Source organism: Pleuronectes platessa, chromosome 10, assembly GCF_947347685.1.
Source record: "Pleuronectes platessa chromosome 10, fPlePla1.1, whole genome shotgun sequence".
NCBI classification, from domain to species: domain Eukaryota; kingdom Metazoa; phylum Chordata; class Actinopteri; order Pleuronectiformes; family Pleuronectidae; genus Pleuronectes; species Pleuronectes platessa.
In genome coordinates, this window is record NC_070635.1 from 5,096,663 (window position 1) to 5,115,558 (window position 18,896).

The 18,896-nt window shown below is 42.3% G+C and overlaps 1 protein-coding gene across 2 annotated transcripts; it reads left to right on the forward strand.

The window, feature by feature from the left end:
* The first annotated feature begins 704 nt into the window (after nucleotides 1–704).
* Nucleotides 705–8,713, forward strand: lsr (lipolysis stimulated lipoprotein receptor). Of its 2 annotated transcripts, XM_053433140.1 has the most exons (10): nucleotides 705–847; nucleotides 2,268–2,597; nucleotides 3,523–3,642; nucleotides 4,009–4,065; nucleotides 5,205–5,351; nucleotides 5,744–5,956; nucleotides 6,125–6,289; nucleotides 6,475–6,763; nucleotides 7,174–7,657; nucleotides 8,046–8,713. In XM_053433140.1, exons 1-10 carry the CDS (start codon nucleotides 808–810, stop codon nucleotides 8,079–8,081), a joined length of 1,881 nt encoding a protein of 626 aa, XP_053289115.1. In that variant the 5' UTR covers nucleotides 705–807; the 3' UTR covers nucleotides 8,082–8,713. The 2 variants fall into 2 exon arrangements, with proteins under 2 accessions (XP_053289115.1, XP_053289116.1); XM_053433141.1 differs by lacking the exon at nucleotides 4,009–4,065.
* Nucleotides 8,714–18,896: the final 10,183 nt, after the last annotated feature.

An 18,896-nucleotide genomic window follows, 5' to 3' on the forward strand; every position in this document is an offset into this window, starting at 1 on the left:
ACTTTTCACATAAATGTTGTGGCATTAACTCCCCGGCAATAGAACAGATTTGAGGATTGCAGAGTAGAGTTTATTGAACTTTTCAAACTTTTTTTTTTGTAGCGCTCAGTGTTGTTCCATTGCTATCTAGTGAGCTAAAAGATCCAAACATTGTGATGTACTGACCCCCCCTTGTTGTTCCAGTTTGAGAAGTAAGGTTGTCTTTGCTTATAGTTAAGGCTCCTAGGGGTGTTATGATCTGTTTTGTTGATCTGGTCCTGACAAGGCAGGTGTTTCTACTGGGAACGGTCCCGAGGAGGCAACCGAAACGAGTACACACACACACACGCACACGCACACGCGGATTGACCATTAACAAACAGTACTTTGATAGTGTTATCGCTGTCTGGATCGTACCAACTTATGGGGTACACGCTGCTGTTCCTCCGTCAAACAACTCCGCTACACGAAACTATATCGACAACGGGGTTTTAATGTCTGTATCCCGGGACTCGTCTCTTTCTTCCCACCAGGTTCGAACGGTAAAACCAACCCGTCATGGACCGAAACAAGTCGCGAACATCTGGATCTCTCCACCCGCCTGCGGTCGCTCACCTGTGGGCTGCTCCGCGGAGGGGGACGCACTCAGGTAGGCCCCGCCCTCCGCCCTCCTCAGAGCTCACGGACACAAAATGGACGCGACGTTACCTGGCTGAGGTGGAGGTGCGTCTGTGATGAGATATTCTGCCCCAGCCGAAGACCTCGCTCGTGAATCTGACGCGTTAACGATAGTTGCATCGACTGAGACCCAGAGAAACGGGGATCAACATGTTTTGGACGGTGATTATCGCCGCTTTGATGGCCACAGGTAAGTTCGCCTGTTCGTCTCTCTCCCTCCCGAACAGGGTGGGCCCTCTTCCGGGAAAAGTCCGCTGATAAACACCGCTTCGTTTTTCTCCGGTTTCTCTTAATGTGGACTCCGTTGTTTTTGTAGAGTCACTGTCCGCGCAGTTTTTATTAACAAGTTATTGTTTGGTTTGGATATTAATGTAATTACCAAATAAACACACCGTAAACACCTGTTACTACAAAATAAAACCGCTTCTTCCGGTCGATTGTTGTTTTCTTACAGACAAACATCATTTTACTTAGTTAAGATTTTTTTTATCCCGACCATATCAGTATCTAAATGAAATAAATCACAAAATGCAGCACAAAAACAATCATCATACTTTACAAGTTTTTACTATAAAACTATTAACAATCGTAGTTTATGAACATTGACATTGGATGGAAATAAAAAATACATATATACCTAAACTATAATTAATACCCATAAGCATAGATAATACATGTTTGTGCATTAAGTGACTTGTTTTTATAGTAACACAATTTATAGTTTTGCCTCAGTTATAATCCAACTCACTCAGTATTTGAAAATAGTTCTATGCAATTAGTGAAAATGAAACATATGTATTTGTACACAAATATCTTTAGTTAATCCGATGTTAAACTTAATTCCTGTCCCTTTATTTATGTATGTACTTATTAAGTTATTTATCAAATTTGCGAGATGAACATTACACCTCAAGATTCAAGATTTAAGATTTTTATTATCAAATGCACAACAATAACATTAAGCAGTCGCTGGCAATGAAATGCTTGAGTCACAGGCTCTCTTCTAGCAATGCTCAAGTAATTACAACCTAAAAAATAAATTGAAATAGTATAAAATAGAATATCAAATTTTTAAAATAGAAAATAAAGTATACATATCTAAATATATATATAAACAGCTGATCACACATCTGGTGTTGCTGCGTCATATGGTTCCTTTAGGGCTTTTACATTTAAAAGTAGCGACATCGGCAAAGTTGCTTAGTGAGGAAGTGTAGTTATATCAAAGCAGATCAATTGTCACAGAGGGGGGGGGGGGGGGCGTCTCCAGTGACCTGATTCCCTGGAGACAGTGTGTGTTTTTGTTACGGTCCAAAGTCGTAGGTTTCAAGTGTTCAAATTGTTCCATCACTCTTAGAAAAGTATTTTTATCTACTTGGCAGTAAAATTCCGAAAACACAGCCTGTCTGAGGTGACTCATCACACCCACTCTCCGTAGATCTAGTAGTGGTGAAGAAATATTGTTTGTCATGTACCACACCCAAAGGGGTATCGCAAACTAATTATGAGCCTTTACCCAATATTATAAATATGAGTAACATTTTAATAATAGTTTATCCACCACCAAGTCTCATTCATGTAAATCTTCATTGTGTTTTATCTTTTTGTAGAGTCCACCATGGCCATCAATGTGAAGTGCCCCACCAAGAGGTACATCGCTATCCTCTTCCAGCCTGTCATCCTCACCTGTAACTTCGATACGAGTGCCACTCAGCCGCCTGTAATCACATGGAAGTACAAATCGTATTGCCGGGACCCCATCGCGGCCGCGATGAACCCCAACAGCGCAGAGAACCTCCTGACTCAGAACAACCCCAACTACGACCCTAACATCGAGTGTGCCGACAGCCAGAGGACGGTGCGCATAGTGGCCTCCAAACAAGGCAATGCGGTGACTCTCGGCTCAGAGTATCAGGGTCGCAAGATCAGCATCTTAAACAGTGAGTTACACATGAATGGAAGAAACTGGGTGTTGAATTGACAAATATATTTAATATGTTATTGTAATCTATAAACAAATAGATATGTAAAAGTTAGTATAGCTGCACCTTTTTATTCAGTCACCAGTTTAACAATTATCACTAAATCAGAGCTTCGTCTGACTTTTTCTACACACTGTAGTTAAAGATGGACACGTCATGACAACCCGCGTGAGGTGAAACGCGTCCCCCTCCCTCTGCCTGGATGGCAGCAGTATAGTTCATTAACCCTGATGGGTTTTTCTATCAGTTAAAATTGGTTTGAATTAGTTTTTTAGGGCTGAAAAAATGGGTTGAAACTTACTTATTGATAGGTCGCAGCTCAATTCCCCAGATGGCTATTTTGCAGACGCTGGGGTAATTACTAGGCCTTCATATCTGGTTGGTGGGAGGAGGTGGAGAAGTGTCATCCATCTTTAAATCAAATCTATGCTTGATGAATAAAGATGTTAGAGTCAAGCTTCAAATTTTTTTTTGTCACTCTCATAGTTTCAGTTCAAGGAGCAAAATGTGGAGGCGACCTACAGAGACCAGTGGGTTTAGGACGAGTTATTGTGTGTGCAAGTGTCAGGAGCTTTTGTTCGCTTCAATTAAAATTCTCTTTTGCAAATTTGGAGATTTGTACGAGGCCACATAACATGATCTCTATATTGCTCTTCACTGTTAATTTATCAAAATAAAGGTAAGCTAAGAACCGAGGAACTGAGTCGAGAGTCCATCAAGACCAGCACCACCCTGATGCCACAATTTTGAATTTAATATGTAGTTCAGCTGCATTGGAGTTGGAGGGCAGAGATTCCCCAGTCGAATATACTTAACCAGTGTACTTTTAAGATCCCACCATTATAAGATTGTATCAAACCTGTTCTTCTGTTGTTTGTCACAGATGCCGACCTGAACCTCGCACAGACGGCATGGGGCGACAGCGGCGTCTACGTTTGTTCTGTGATCTCTTCTCAGGACCTTACTGGGAATGGCGAAGACTACACAGAGCTAATTGTTCTTGGTAAGTGCAAGACCCGACGGATGTGGCATTAAAAGTGTGTGTGACAGTTTGCTGCTTCTTTTCCTGTCTGTGATTTCCCCGTCTGTGCTTCTTCTTTTCTTCTCGTTTACACCAGAGCACCTGCAAACCCCCACTGGTTTTTTAGAACAACAGAGCAATTGTTTAACGTACACTTTGTATGACACATTCTGAAAGTAGCAGAATTTCCCAGTGAGCATTCTCACTGGGGAATTCCAGTCAAGAGAGGCGACACTAGCCACCAGCCCTCTTTTTAAATAATCTTTATTCATGGTCTGTAGGCAGTACAAATTAGACCGATAACACCGGGCACTTTAAAGTAATTGTGGCTTTATCTTTCTTTCACAGAGAGAAAGTCAAATAATTCTGACCTTCTGCCTGGGATTGAGTTGCTGGTAATGGAAGGTATTATAAGCCCCTTGATATAGCTCAGCCATGATTTACCACAGGTGTGGGGATGGGTGAGATTTAGATGATAAGGCGGTGGAATTGGCAAACATCTTACACATCAGAGCTACAGGCTAGTATTGTACTTTATATGCACAATAACAAAGAAGTAGCAATGAACTATCCCCTGACTATAAGCTAAATATCCTGTTGTGGGGTAAGAAATTAACCTAATTCAACAAGCTCTGTCTGATTTGGTTATCAAGGTCCATGAAATATTCTTCTGAAATTGACAAAAATGTTGAAAAAAGACAGATTAAAGAAAGTAAAAAAAACGTTCTGATTTCAGTCCCCTGATCCGGATCTGCACCAAAATGTAATGGAGTCTTATTTTAGTCACGTCTCACCCCTCTGTCACCAAACTGTTCTGCTCACTTCCATACTTTCTCTTCCTCACACGCTCTCATTGACTATACCTCTGTTTATCTTTCTTTAATATGGCTCGTTTCCCATGTGTGACTTTCAGTAGTGACTGCAGATAGTGTGTGGATGTCCAGCAGCAACAAAAGAACACTCAGCACATACTTCCATAACAGTATACACAGCCAAATGCTGTTTTCTTTTACTTCCTGTGCTTTGCTAACCCAGTTCCCATTAGAGCTGGTACGGGTAAACACACAGCTTTTGTTTTTGTATTTTATGTTTGTGGCATGAGCTGCCTGAGCGAACATGCAGACTGCAACCTTGTCTTGAATGAACTGGCTTTACCGGTTTGACAAAACATCGAAGTAGAGACCATCTGGAGACGGTATCACAGCAGCTGTGACTCGCTTGTGTCAGCATGTGGACACTGCGCGCCCTCTTCAGGTTTGGTAAAGCCTTGTGTCAGGGAGCTTCTTCACGAGGAGACAGAGAGAAACAAGCCTGTTAGGGTTACACATTAGTTTCTGCTGTAACGGACTCAGAGTGCTGTGTCAGTGTCTGGAACAGAAAACCCAGAGTTTCACATGTTTGGCTTCACAAACGTTTTCAACAGACCCAGTTAGTGAAACAGAGAAACAGTGTGATGCCTATGTTCTTTAATTGTAGTAATATATAAGATAATATGTATGTATGTATTGTTATATTAATAATACACTCCCTGTTGGTCCACACAGACTGGCTCTTGGTTCTACTGGTGGTTCTGGGCTTCCTGTTGCTGCTGCTCCTGATTGGGATCTGCTGGTGTCAGTGCTGTCCACATACCTGCTGCTGCTACATCAGCTGCCCCTGCTGCCCCGACCGCTGCTGCTGCCCACGGGCATGTAAGTACCACTACTAAAGAAAGGGCCAGAAGCACGTAGCAGTGACAACTGAGGTTTACAACCAAGGGTTTACATCGAATCTCATTTAGATTTCAATTGTAATAATGTAAGTGCAGCTTGCTTTGGGGATTTAATCAAGCTAAACTCACTGGATCGATTAGACTGAAACATCCTTGGGCTGTTTTTTGGGTTAAGAACTCCGGGCTGTTTTCTGTAATTGCATTCTCTATTTTTTTAATTATTTTTCGAGCACTGGGCATGTGCAGTAGAGCTACCCACAGAGTTCATGAAGCCAATAGAATGATTACAGTTAATAAGGGTGTTTTTAATTTTTAAGAGTAAGATTTTACATTTCACTCCACTGCAACTAATTGTCTTCTATTATTTCACAGTGTATGAGGCCGGTAAAGCAGTGAAGAAAGGCTATCCCAACAACTATGCTCTCACCCAATACGCTCCCACCCAATACGCTCCCAGTATGTATGCTCAGCCAGCGTACGGTGGTCCGATGCAGCCTTCGATGCCCATGCTTCCTCTTCCCAATGGAGCCGGACCCCCGCCTCAACACAACGGTTACGGTCGGGATTACGACGGTGCCAGCTCAGGTGAGAATTACTGAACTATACTAAAAAAGGCCTGATGAATCATTTCTATCATCCACCCAGCACTCATCCATTATCCAGAGAACCAGTTTAACTGAAAACCCAAGTTTCCTAAAATCCTACTTTCAAAATAGTTCAATAATTAAAAAGGACTCTGTTTTATTTGTGCAGTTGGACAGGGCTCCCAGGTGCCTTTGCTGCATGAACAAGATGGGGGAGGGGACCGCAGTGGGTACCGTATCCAGGTGGACCCTGATGGGAACGCCACACGTGCCATTTACTACATGGAGCGGGAACTGGCCAAACTGGACCCATCCAGACCAAACTTCAACCGCAGTGAGTGACCGATCCCTTCACACTCTTCACATCCCAGTAACAAGCTGCACCACAGATTACTGTGGAGAGAAATAAAGACTTAATGACTCTAGTGCCTTTTAGATAGCTCCTTAGTTTAATGTTCCTTCAACCAGACACCATTTATTTTATTCTTATCTTCTCTGCTTCTTTCTTTCTTCTTTCAGTGGACAATATGAGTGAAGTCACTTCCCTGCACGATAGCGTGGAGGCTCGAGGCCGTGGCGGTCGATCCCAGCCGCCACCTCTGGCCACGGTGTACGACCGTGATGAAGCCATGAGCACCATCAGCAGTGTTTCACAGCAAGGCCGTCACCGGGATGACTACCCACGGCACGGTGGAGGCTACATGGGGGATCGAACACGTGCCCGCTCCATGGAGAACCTCGACGACATCGGGCGCCGCTACAACCGAGACAACCACTCCCCCCACCGTGATCCCAGAGGAAGGAGAGGGTGAGTCATACGTCCCAGATCTTCTCATTACCACCTTTTTAAGTTCATTTTTTGATTCAGCATAATAAATGATAGAGGGAATTCAGTTTGACCTGTTGTCCTGATAGAACAAGACCTCTGTATTATCAGCATCACCTTATTTACAGCATGTTCTCTAGAAACGACCTGAACTTCTTCCATGTTTCATTCGAACAGCAAAGGATGTTTGTGAACGCAGTCATGTTGAGGGAGTTTGTCCTTTTTTCCCTTCAACTGGCTTGATGAGTCAGCTAAATAGCAGCTAAATAGAGAGCTCTGGTATATTTTAAATCAACTGTAACTTGTCTTAATCTCGATTCGGTAGCAGATCAAATGACACGGTAGCCCTGGTATCTTCTGTTTCCTCTAAATGTGCTGCCTTGTCTCTGCAGTTCGGATGATGAGTGGAGCACCAGTGCTCGCGGCGGCGGCGGCGGCGGCGGCTACGACCGTGTCCCTGATGACCGCAGGCGTCGCGACTACTCCCCTGAAGATCGGCGAAGAGGACAGGGAGGAGCCCCCAGTGACCTCTCTGGGAAACGCAGCCGCAGCCGCGATGATCTGATGGACATGGAGAGGGATCGGCGGTACGCTGGTGGAGCCAGGGGCGGTCGGGACGATTACGATGACGGCTTATTGCGAGAGGCTATGGAGAGGAAGAAGATGGGCGAGCAGCAGCGGACACGCAGCCGGGAACACCTGGACAGCGAGAGTGACCGCTCGGACCGGGGCAGGGCACCTCGCGGGCCTCCAGCTCTTCCTCTGATCCCGCCCTCTGGATACCCTGGTCGCCGTGATGACTACCCTGCTCCTCCACCTCCACCTTACAGCGATGAGGAGAGTGTGTCCTCTTCAAGGAAAACCAACCTCCGTAAGGTGAGTCACAGCGAAGAGAAGAGAATAAACACATTTCATTCAAGAAAACTGTATCAGAGTAAAGCTAGGCCAACTGAGAATATGATGATGATGGACATAAAGCACAATGACGTAAGTTTAAATGCAACAACTCTATGAATCTTGCATTAAACATAAAAACTATGTGTGTGTGAAAGAGAAAGTGTTTCTGTGTTCTCTGTCTGTGTTGAGACAGGTTCTTTTAATGTAAACGTATTAACGTGTTGGCCTTGTCAATAAGAACAATACAAAATGCTACCAGGCTTTTTCCTAATCCCTGAGTGAAGCATCTAAAATGAGATAAAATGAAGATTCATCTTTGTAGTTATGAGTTCATTTTTAACTGGACATCACTTTTCTCATCTTACAGAATGGAGCGGTGAGCCGGGAGAGCCTGGTGGTGTAAACCATGACGTGGACAACGTGTCTGATAACGCAGCTTTAATCCGCCTTGAGAAAAGGACCAGTTGATTTTTTTTTAAACTGTAAATATTAGTCACATCGCTAATTTGCTATGCTGATTTTTTTTTACAATGCTTAACAAACTTATCACAAATTTAATGTGTATGTATACTTTTCCAAAAGGAAAGAGGTGAACAAACTAAACACTTTGTGCCTTTTCATGTATAAAAGATTGTGGCTGCCACAAGTGCCTTAGCGTGTACAGAATATAACATGTCGATTTGAGTTGATCCATAAATCGTGTAAAGGTGTTAATTGTTAACACATAAAACTGATTTGTTTCAACTCTGGCCGTTATACAGGAACAGATGTAGAATTTTAGGGGTTAATGGGGTTTTGTCTTATTTAGTTTTTCTTTTTTGATTGTGAAAAAACTGTTTTTATAAGAACCTTTTGATTTTAGTTTGTTCTCTCAGTCTTGTTTAGAAAACTGGGGGAACAAAAAAGTTGTATTTACCTTTTTACTTTGAGTTTTAAGCTCCAGTTAATTGTACAGCCCAGCAGTAGTATTCTTGTAATATGTGAATTGTGATGATGAAATCTGATTTTACAATAAATGTCTCCCTTGCCAGGTCATTGACTGTATTTGACTTGCAGTGTTTTACCACTAGATGACACCATCATGCTGGTCTGTGATTTTATGGAACAGTGAACAATTTATTGTGTTGGCAGAGAAGCTGAAATGTTAACAATCATTCATTAGAGCACGAAACAACTGATTAATTAGACTCAAAGGTATTTCTGTTCTTTAGAGTTCAGTTTTAAGGATTTATTTCAAATATCCTTATAACAAATTACAGCTTCATAAAATACTGTTGAGTTTATTCAACGTTTCCATGATAGTTTCAACGTAAACCTTTTAGTATTTGTAAACTTCCCTGACGTGGTGATTTTTATTTTATAAAATATTTGTAAGTGTTTCCACAGGCTTCATTGCACACTATTACATACAGTGTTTAATAGAAGAGTGTGAGGTGTGATTCTACAAAAGGTTTAAGGGTAAATGTAATAACTGTTGTACTTCACTAATATTAATGGTGTATATTCACATGAAAAGGCCATCTTCTTCTCTGAGGCTTCCTCCAGCTGCACGTCCTCAGGTCCCTGCTCCTTCAGGGCGGTGACCGAGGTTTGTGCAGATCATCTCCACAGTCCCACACAAAGGTGGATGCAGCAATTACAAGTTAATCTGTTGCTAAATTTGTTTTCTCATTGAGTAATAAGGAAGCCAACTTTGAAGACTTCAGCCTGTGAGACCTCTTCAGCTCAATAAACAAGAACAAACGTCCCACTTGTAAAGTTATTGCACCAGTGATTTATTAATTGGCTGAAAATAGAACCAAACGAGGGCCACAGGCAAAACAAATATTAACTTACTGATCTAATCAATAAGATAATGTTACCATCCTCTTAACTAAACTCTGAGTTAGTTGCTGAAATCTAAAGACTGGATCTTCACCAATATTCATATTATTATTTGGTCAGAACTTTACGCCATGACACCAGAGCAGTGATGCCTGTGCACAGATGAAAGGTTGCTGGGGACACTTCGGATGCACTTTCAGTTTTATCTCCAAGTGCCTTTGATTATCAGGCAGAACAGTTTAGCAGCTTTCTTATCAGATTGATCGGGTTAATGTCACTTTCATGTCACTCTCCATGTGACCAGGTCCCAGAAAACCCTGTGATAATAGAAAAAGATGACCAAACTCCAAATTAAAAGAAAAGGAAAAATTGTAAAAAATGATTATTTCTGCGTTATCATTACAGAAATGGAAATCTGAAGCCTGAGCGCAGTGTGAAAGAGTCGACTGGTCGTACATCACAGGTTCTGAATGCCAAGGATCCAATCAGCTGAGAGGGAGGGAGGAGGGAGAGCAGGAGAGAAAACAAATGCCGACGGAGAGAAGACGGCTGAGCTCCTCACTGGCTCCAGATCAGCTGATAAGGTAAGAGCTCTGCTGCTCTCTGTCTATTTCTTCATATGTTCATACTGGTACTTCATATTCAAACCGTGAACATGCTGCTTTTTGGGGTTAAAATGTTCCCTGAATTTTTTTTTATTTGCAACAGAATGGCCGTGACTGGACAATTGTTATTGGCTCCTCCACATCGTTCTATTAGTACAGTTCATATTTAATCGATTCCTCTCAGGACAGATTTGAAGGAAGTATTGATTGATATTTGTAATGGACGCCCGTTGGGTTTGATAACTGCATTTTGTATTCAGATGAATTTGAACTGGCATAAGAACCCATGATAACTGGAATAAGTCAGGGATTGTTGCAGAAACAAACTCAAACGTTGGGTTTCAAGTGACCCGAATATTAAACACACTCACTAATCCGAACCGCACAATGACAGTTGGGGTCCAGTGTGGAAACCAAAGCCAAGGGGGACAGACTTCAGATTAGTTTCACCTTTGGGAATAAAAGCCCCTTGTGACTCAGGGACAGCAGCAGGACAGGAGGCGGCTGTGGATCAATGACCTTAATGGGGTCATTATACATTTTTAACCTATTCTCTCCATCTTATTCCATTTAATGGTAAATCTGAATTTAGTGAAACTTAATAAAATGTTTTCCAATGTTTGCTCGTTGTGGGAACTGTTGGGTTCTCCTTTAATATTGTAAGATCTCTTGAGATAGTATAAGTTGTTAATTCTCACATATCTTTCCTAAGTTTCTTGGAAGGAATTTAACTCAGGACATTATCTTCCTCTTTTTTCATTCCTCAGAAAACCAGTGGTCTGAAACTTAATTGTCCGTTAGTCCGTCCCCTCTTTTATGATCACGATATCTCAAGAACGCCTTCAGAGAATTCCTTCAAATTTGCTGCAAGTGTTTAGTTTGACTCAAGGATCAACCGATTACACTTTGATGGTCAAAGGTTAAAGGTCAAGGTCACTGTCGCCTCACCAAACATGTATTTTGGCCTCAATCATAATCTCTTATTTCTGCCAATAGGGATTTATTCTTCAAATTTTGATCAGCTGTCACTTGGACTCAAAGATGAACCGATTACACTTTGATGGTCAAAGGTTAAAGGTCAAGGTCACTGTCGCCTCACCAAACATGTATTTTGGCCTCAATCATAATCTCTTATTTCTGCCAATAGGGATTTATTCTTCAAATTTTGATCAGCTGTCACTTGGACTCAAAGATGAACAGATTTCATTTCGGAGGTCAAAGGTCACAATGACCTCATAAAGGGCCTGATTTTTTTTTAATGTAAACTGAAACTGCACCGATTGGGAGAGGCAAAGAAGTGCATAACTAAAAACGATGTAGGTAACAGGAATATTGTCCTAATATTCAACTGAGGTTAGTAATTTCTATCCGTCCCTTTCCACACTACCAGTAAAAGCTTTTCAGAACTAAGTTCTCCAGATCAAGATCCTGTCTTCAGAGAGAAACCTGTGTGTAACCGATAAAAATGTCCAGAGTGTAAAATGACAACAGTAAAAACCTGATGATACGTGGAACAATCAAAAACACCAAGTTTGAGCGTTTCTTTAACTGTTGGTCTGTTTGCAAATGGCAGCCATCCCTGGTTCTGTCCAGTAAGGAGACAGAGGGACAATGGACCCATTGTCATTGTGTTGTTCTGTCACCCGTCACTGTCCAGCACAATCCCAACGCCCCCTTACCCACCCACTCACCCTCTCTCCCCACACACAGTCCACATCTACCCCACACTACTGGAAAAGCAGCTTGTGTGTTTGTGTGTGTGTGTGTGTGTGTTCACACTGTGCATGTTTCACTATGACCACAGAAACAATAATGGTTTGCCAGGGGTTGGAAAAGCAAACAGATGCTGTGTATTAGAAAGTTGTCGCCCTTGGACAGTGATAAAGTTTTCAGTCTTACAAAGTTTAAATTTAGCTGCTTTGAATTTGCAACTTTAACAGTTAAGTTTGGCGGCAGATCATCATCATTCTGCATGAGGCCTTTAAAAGACTTAATTATGTGTAACATTCACGAGAGGATGGCGATGTTAAAAGAAGCCAAACTGACTGACAGAGGGAGACAGGAGGTTTGTTTCATGTTGAAGTCAATTTATATTAAAGACCAAACTCTCAAGTCAGAGTTTATTTTCACAGCAGGTAAAATCCAAACCTAAAGAATATAAAAACAAATCTAAAACAGAAGAAAAAAATAGAAACATCATAAATATTTGAGAATTGAAATATTCCACTGTAGCAGATGAAGTAAACGTCTCACAGTCAACTTGAATTGAAAGCCAGGGAGAAGAAGTGGGTCTCCATCGATGATTTAAATATTTCCAGGGTCTGAGTTGTTCTGATACTGAGAGGCCGCTGGGTTTTCCACCCGATTCAGGAGGAGAGTAAATCAATCAAATTGTATTTCTAGAGCCCAACTTCAAAAATCATAATTTGCCTCATAGGGCTTAACAAGGTGCAACATCCTCCATCCTTAATAATAAAAGAAAAATTTCACAGCGATGAAGCAAGTGATGAGAGTTGTAATGATAGAGGTAATTATAGTATAAACTGTATGAGCAGGCATCCGTTGTAATCATAGTCCAGGATCAGCGGCCACCACGATGAGCGATGTGGCCGCAGCCGTGATCCTGGATCTGCGAACGATGAAGCACGAGGACTCAAGGGAAAGACGTCAAGTGAATAACATGAGAGATTAATGTGATGAAGAGGAAGAGAGAGAGAGAGAGAGAGAGAGATGCTCCATGTGTCATGTGGCCCCTGAAAATCTAGGCCTTGCAGCACTAGAACAATAGAGCTGGTCCAAATTCCCCATTTGCACATGGGTTCATGATCAACCAACGAAAATCTGATAATTAGAAATATAATTATTGTGTCAGTTATCAAAAGCTGTGGCTTCATTCAGGGACAGGCTTGATGATTGCACGTCATTGAGTTGTGGACAAAGATCTGATTTAATAAAGGTCCTCCCTCTATGAGGCCCCTTCGCGAGCTGCCATCACAAAGTCCCCAGCTCACGCTCTGTGGCCGGTGGAGCTTTAACCACCGGAGGAGCTGCAGCCGTGAGACAAAGGTCGAAACCAGAGACAAACGAGTGTGGGCCAGAGAAAAAGGGATTGTTGTGATTAAAAGACAATTATCTGTGCACATCGACTTCCCAGTGTGGCGCGGTGTCAGGCTCGAGCTGAGCTGCTCTTTACCCAGAAGGCCTTGGGAGACAATGGCTCCTGTGTGAGGAGGAGGGATGGGGGGGTTCACAGCACCATGCAACTGGGTGAACACTCCTGAAGCCATATTTACACTTAACATTGTGGAGATTATTGTATTCGTGTGAGCAGGAGAAAGGATGAGATGGCGGATTATCGTTATTTAAATTAATTTAACCAGTTTACCTTTAGATCTGAGCCTCGACCAAGGAGGTCACGGTTTCACTCGTGTTTTTGCCAAATGGATTTGCAAAGAACTTGCCCTAGATTTTGATATAAAAAATAAAATAATCAGGCATATTCATGAGATTTATATCTATGAGTGTATTTGCATTTGTTGCTGATCCAAATTAAAATCCAAATGTGGTTTCATATCGGGCTTTTCTCAGCCAGTGTACAATAAGAAACAGGATTAGAAAGCTGTTACCATTGTTCTGCTGAGACAATTCAGTAGGGAACAGTTTACATGTTATATGCATCTTCAGTGGTTTTAGATCTGTCATGGCGGATATGGTGCAGAATTAAGGGGAATGCAGGTCTTCGGTTGGAGGTGTGAACCCTTCAAGCTTGTAGTGTTGAATATAATGAAGGTGGTAAAGTTACAGTGTGGAACTTAGACAGGAAAACAAGATGCAACAGTGGATTGACCTCATTTCACTGTTTGGTTCATTCAACGGGCAGTAGGGAGGAGTCTGTAGTGTCTGTGATCACGGATACAGTGGCGATGTTTCTGATACTCCAGCGTTACTCCGAGATGCAGTACAGACCAATCACATGAGTTTCAAGTTCAAAATTATCAATAAAGCAAAGTAATTATGCGAGTTATGCTGTTTTACTGAGGTTTGTCGTCATCTGTACGGAACAGAGACGATGACAGTTTCTTTCCATGATGAACAAAACAGTATTGTGACGTTAATTTAAGAAAAATAAACTATAGCATTTCATACAATCTTATCCTCATCATCATTACTGTGCCATTAACGCAGTGTTAATATCAAAGCACTAGTTTTAGATCAGCTTCCATCTTGTAAATACCGTCACCTCAACATCCAAGCTGTGATTACGAGTTTTCTAAATCCGCCTCTGTTACAGACAATGTCAAACAAACAAGTGTCCCCTCGAAGTCAGTCAGTGTAAATAAATGGACGCAGTATCATGTTGTCATTGTACAGGATCTGTTATCTTTACAAAACACAGGAAACTTTCCAATCTCTCGTGTGTTACCTGAAGGCAGCACAGAGCAGGGGATGCTCTTTGTCACTTTTTGGGAACTGAGTGGTTAACATTACATTACATGTCATTTGGCCGACGCTTTTATCCAAAGCGACTTACAATTAGTGCATCCAACATTTATGAGGGGCCATTTTAGGGGTTCAGTATCTTGCCCAAGGACACTTCAGCATGCAGACGGGGAAGAGTGAGGGTTGAACCGCCAACCTTCTTGTTGGAGGACGACCACTCTACCCCTCTTGGTGCAGCTTGATTGAATTTGAGGGGACTGTCGTTGGGCACTGATGTTGGGGACTGTTGGACCTTGGCGGAGGAACTTTCTCTGCTAGGGATTCTTATATTCATTAGTAAATCTGTTATTATTACTACATCAGGCTCTGAGCAGCAGATTTGTGGTCGGTGGGATAAAACGTTGTTCTGCTTTTTCTGGCCTCTGAAGTGTTACCTTGGGTTTTTAGTCCCAAAGCTTTATTCTCTCTCTCATGTTGTTCCCGGCCCTTCTTCATCATCTTCATCGCCTCCTCTCAATCCCACTTCCTGCCTTCTGGTACACTGACCTCAAAAATGCACACACAAAACAAAAAATGTGGACGTGAACTTCATCAATCCAAATTGGTCAAATATGCTCAGTTCCATCCCGCACGAACCAATCGGGCGCTGTTGTATGGAAAGTACTGGAGCTCAAAGCCTCACCCATATTTGTTGGGTTGAGGGGGAACAGTGTGGCCCTTGTGGCCCTGTGTATATTTATGAATGGCTTGGCCTCAGGGCGAAGCCTCAGAACAATGCTGCTATACTGAAGGACTGATTTTCATATGGGAGGGGGTGATGGCGGTGGTGATGGTGATGATGATGATGGTGGTGGTGGTGGTGGGGAGGGCAGTTTATTCCCCACCGTTGGGGCTTGGTACAGAGAGTGGCGAGAGATCTTGCTGGCGACAGGCTGGCGTGACGCTTGGAGTGAGAGAGTCAGAGAGAAGGTTCATACAGGAGGTGGTGAACGCTCGCAGCTCGGACACCTACACAGGTGAGGGGCAGGTTTCTTCTGATATGCCATTTCTGATATTGTAAGCAGATTGAAATCAAGGGAGGACCTGACCATCTATCTATCTATCTTTCTGTCTATCTATCTATCTATCTATCTATCTATCTATCTATCTATCTATCTATCTATCTATCTATCTATCTATCTATCTATCTATCTATCCATCTATCTATCTATCTGTCTATCTGTCTATCTATCTATCTATCTATCTGTCTATATATGTATCTGTCTATCTGTCTATCTATCTATTTATCTATCTATTTATCTATCTATCTATCTATCTATCTATCTATCTGTCTCTCTGTGTATCTATCTAAGTTGGATGAGTCACAAATTAGAGTTAGGTAAATTGGGTAAGTTAGAGTTACAGTGTGTGTGTGTTTGTATGCATGAGGGAAGCTTCTTTGTGATGATGTGTTGTGTGAGAATGCATGTGTGTGTGTGTGTGTGTTTGTGTGTGTGTTGTGTGCTGGATGTCAGTGGGGGCTGCTAAAAGCCTAGCAAATTATTACTGGACAGATTTTACCATTAGCACTTTGAGAATCAGCTCATCCACACAGGTCTGGTGCAGGTAGAACCCCCCCCCCCCCGATCAAAACCGCAACAGTTTTACTGGAGAAAGATTTGTTTTATTTAATGATGATGTCAGAAGCCAGTGTGTTTATCTGCTTGTGCAGCCAGAAGCTTTGATAAGAAGAGAGTGGAAATGTGTTTTTAATAGAAGAGAAAAAACAAACCTTTGTGTTATAGGAGCAGTGATAATTATTAGAGCCTAGTTAGTGAATCACAATCCTCACCAGGTAAAATGAAGTATATCACCGGTGTCACATTTTAGATTTTGACCTTGAATTATAGTTTCTCCTTTAATTCATTGAATGTGTTTTGTAAGAATCGTTCTGTCGCAGGTTTCTCCAACCAACACCGGGTTTTAAATATAATGATATAATAATAATAATTATTAAAAAATACTTTTCTCAAAATTATTACAGAGTGCATTACAAGGAAGAAACAGTTGGAGCATGAGCAGAGTCAATAAAACAATGAAACAGACAGAATTATACAAATTAATAAATAAATATATAAATAAGAACCGATGTCGTTCATTTATAAAAGCTTCGATAAAAAGAAAAGTATGAAGACGGGATTTAAAAGAAGCTGAAGAATTGGTTCAGTAGGGAGTGGGTTCCATGATGTGTGGGAGTCTTCTCTAAAGTAATGACATCTTGCATCATTCCTCCATGAATGACAGAGCCGCCCATCAGGCTGATGTGTCATCTTCCCAAATGTCACCGGCATCAGACGAGTGGCGGGGGAAGAAGAACGCCCAGAGCAGATCCACACTCGCTCTCTCGCTTTAGGGAGCACACTCTTATTTGTCTGTGTGCGGCCGAACAGGTGACGGCTCTGTTTGTCGCCCCCTTTGGTTCAGAGCGGAAGGGAGAGTGCTCTAATAAGAGAGGGAGGCCTGTGGCTCGCCATCTGCACACAGGGCCGGGGTTTGCCAGAGTCACCGGGTTTGCCAGGTAGAGGAGATGGAGCCGAGCGGCCGATGCTGATGGTGATCTGCCAACTGCATCTCTCTCCGCTGCCACGCTCGTTTTATGTGGCCTTGATAAAAGATGCATTTTCCACCTGCTTTTAAAAATACCATCTATATCTAGATTTGGAAAGAAATGCACGCCTGTTAAAGCCTAACGGCAAAATGTCAAACAAGTTCTTTGAGAGGAGAAGTCAATCTGCTTTAACGAGGAGGAATCTTCTAAATATCTTCCATGACGTGAGGCTTTGCTCAAAGCTAAAGAGCTAATGAAGGGAATGACTCAAACGTGCACCTCACTGAATCAGGAACTGTGCAGTTTGGACATATAGTTGGCCCCTCTGTGTATAATTGTGGCCCCCCCTGATTTAGTTGAATAGGTGTTGGGGCACACACCCACTGATATGTAAAAAAAAACCTCCCTCAACAAACCTTCACCTAGAAAGAACAAGATGCACACGTCACAGCAGCAAATACAAAATACAAAAGATAGAGAGAATAAAAACTGCCCTGACACACTAAATACCACACGTATCATGGGCATGGAAAAACATTACCGATGTAATAATGTAATGTAACAAGAGTCTTTCATGCATCTCACACACGTTTAAAGATATTAACTGTAAGAGGCAAACAGAAACCTCAAAGTCCGAATCCTCAACTGAGGCCAGCTCTCTCTCTCTGCAGCACCTTGGACAGACTGTGTGACTGGATATTGGCATAACTCTGTGTTTATGTTGGTATCTTGTGCCTGTGTGTGAGAGTGTGTGTGTGTGTGTGTGTGTGTGTGTGTTGTGCACTGGACTCATGGCAGCTCAGCGCTCCATGTGTGGCAGGAGGGAGCAGTCATGTTTTAAGACCATCTGCTCCTCTGAGTATTTCAGTGGGGGCCTGAGCTCGCGGTGGACCAACGCGCGTCACGGGCAAACAGCAAAGCGCAAGCTGTGAGCGGGCCTGTTCCGAAAAGGAAAAAAAAATGTCCTCCAGTTTCTCCCTGGTACAATGGGCAGTGTTCCGCACACAAGGTTCCCATTCTTTCATCCCACGCCACTTAGTCCCCGGCCGTCCAAGAGCCGCAGATGATAACTCGCAGTGAAAATCTTCTTCTTGGCACAGTTGACTTTCTGTGAGAGGAATTTCAACAACGTAAAAAAAATGACTCGTAAAAATGTGTCGCGGCCTAATGTAGCCGAGCTGGTTGCTCAGGAAGCGTCTGTGTTCCCTGAGGCGTGATGTGGAATCTGTGATCATGTTGAGGTTCGATTCCCTCGGTCAATAGAGGTTCTGCAGAAATGAGGTCAGACTTTTACACGACACATCTTCAGGTATAAACCCAGCGAGGCTTTGTACCTTGGTTTATTTTATACTCTTCAACAATCAAATGAATAAAACACTAAATTATTTAATGAAATCTGTGAAACACTCTAACTGTTGGCTGTGAGTGCTACCGAAAGTTGAAACAAGATATTGTTTCAGAATAAGTTGAATGATTATTTACTGGAAATCCAATGACAGAAATTTGCCTATATTCGCTGTTTTTAAAAATAGATAACATGCACTTACTATGATCTAATATAAAGCGGAGCATGTTTGAGTTTTGCGATTTCTTTGCTCATTTGTTTCCTCATGATTTACTGTTGAATCGCGTCACATTCCATTTTGCTTCCGTCTTTGTAAAGAATCAAGAGTTTATTTGATTTGAACAATGTGCTCAGTGGAGCTGCTCTCACGCACACACTGCACATACAGTGACTCCAGTCCCAGCAGGACAATGGAGC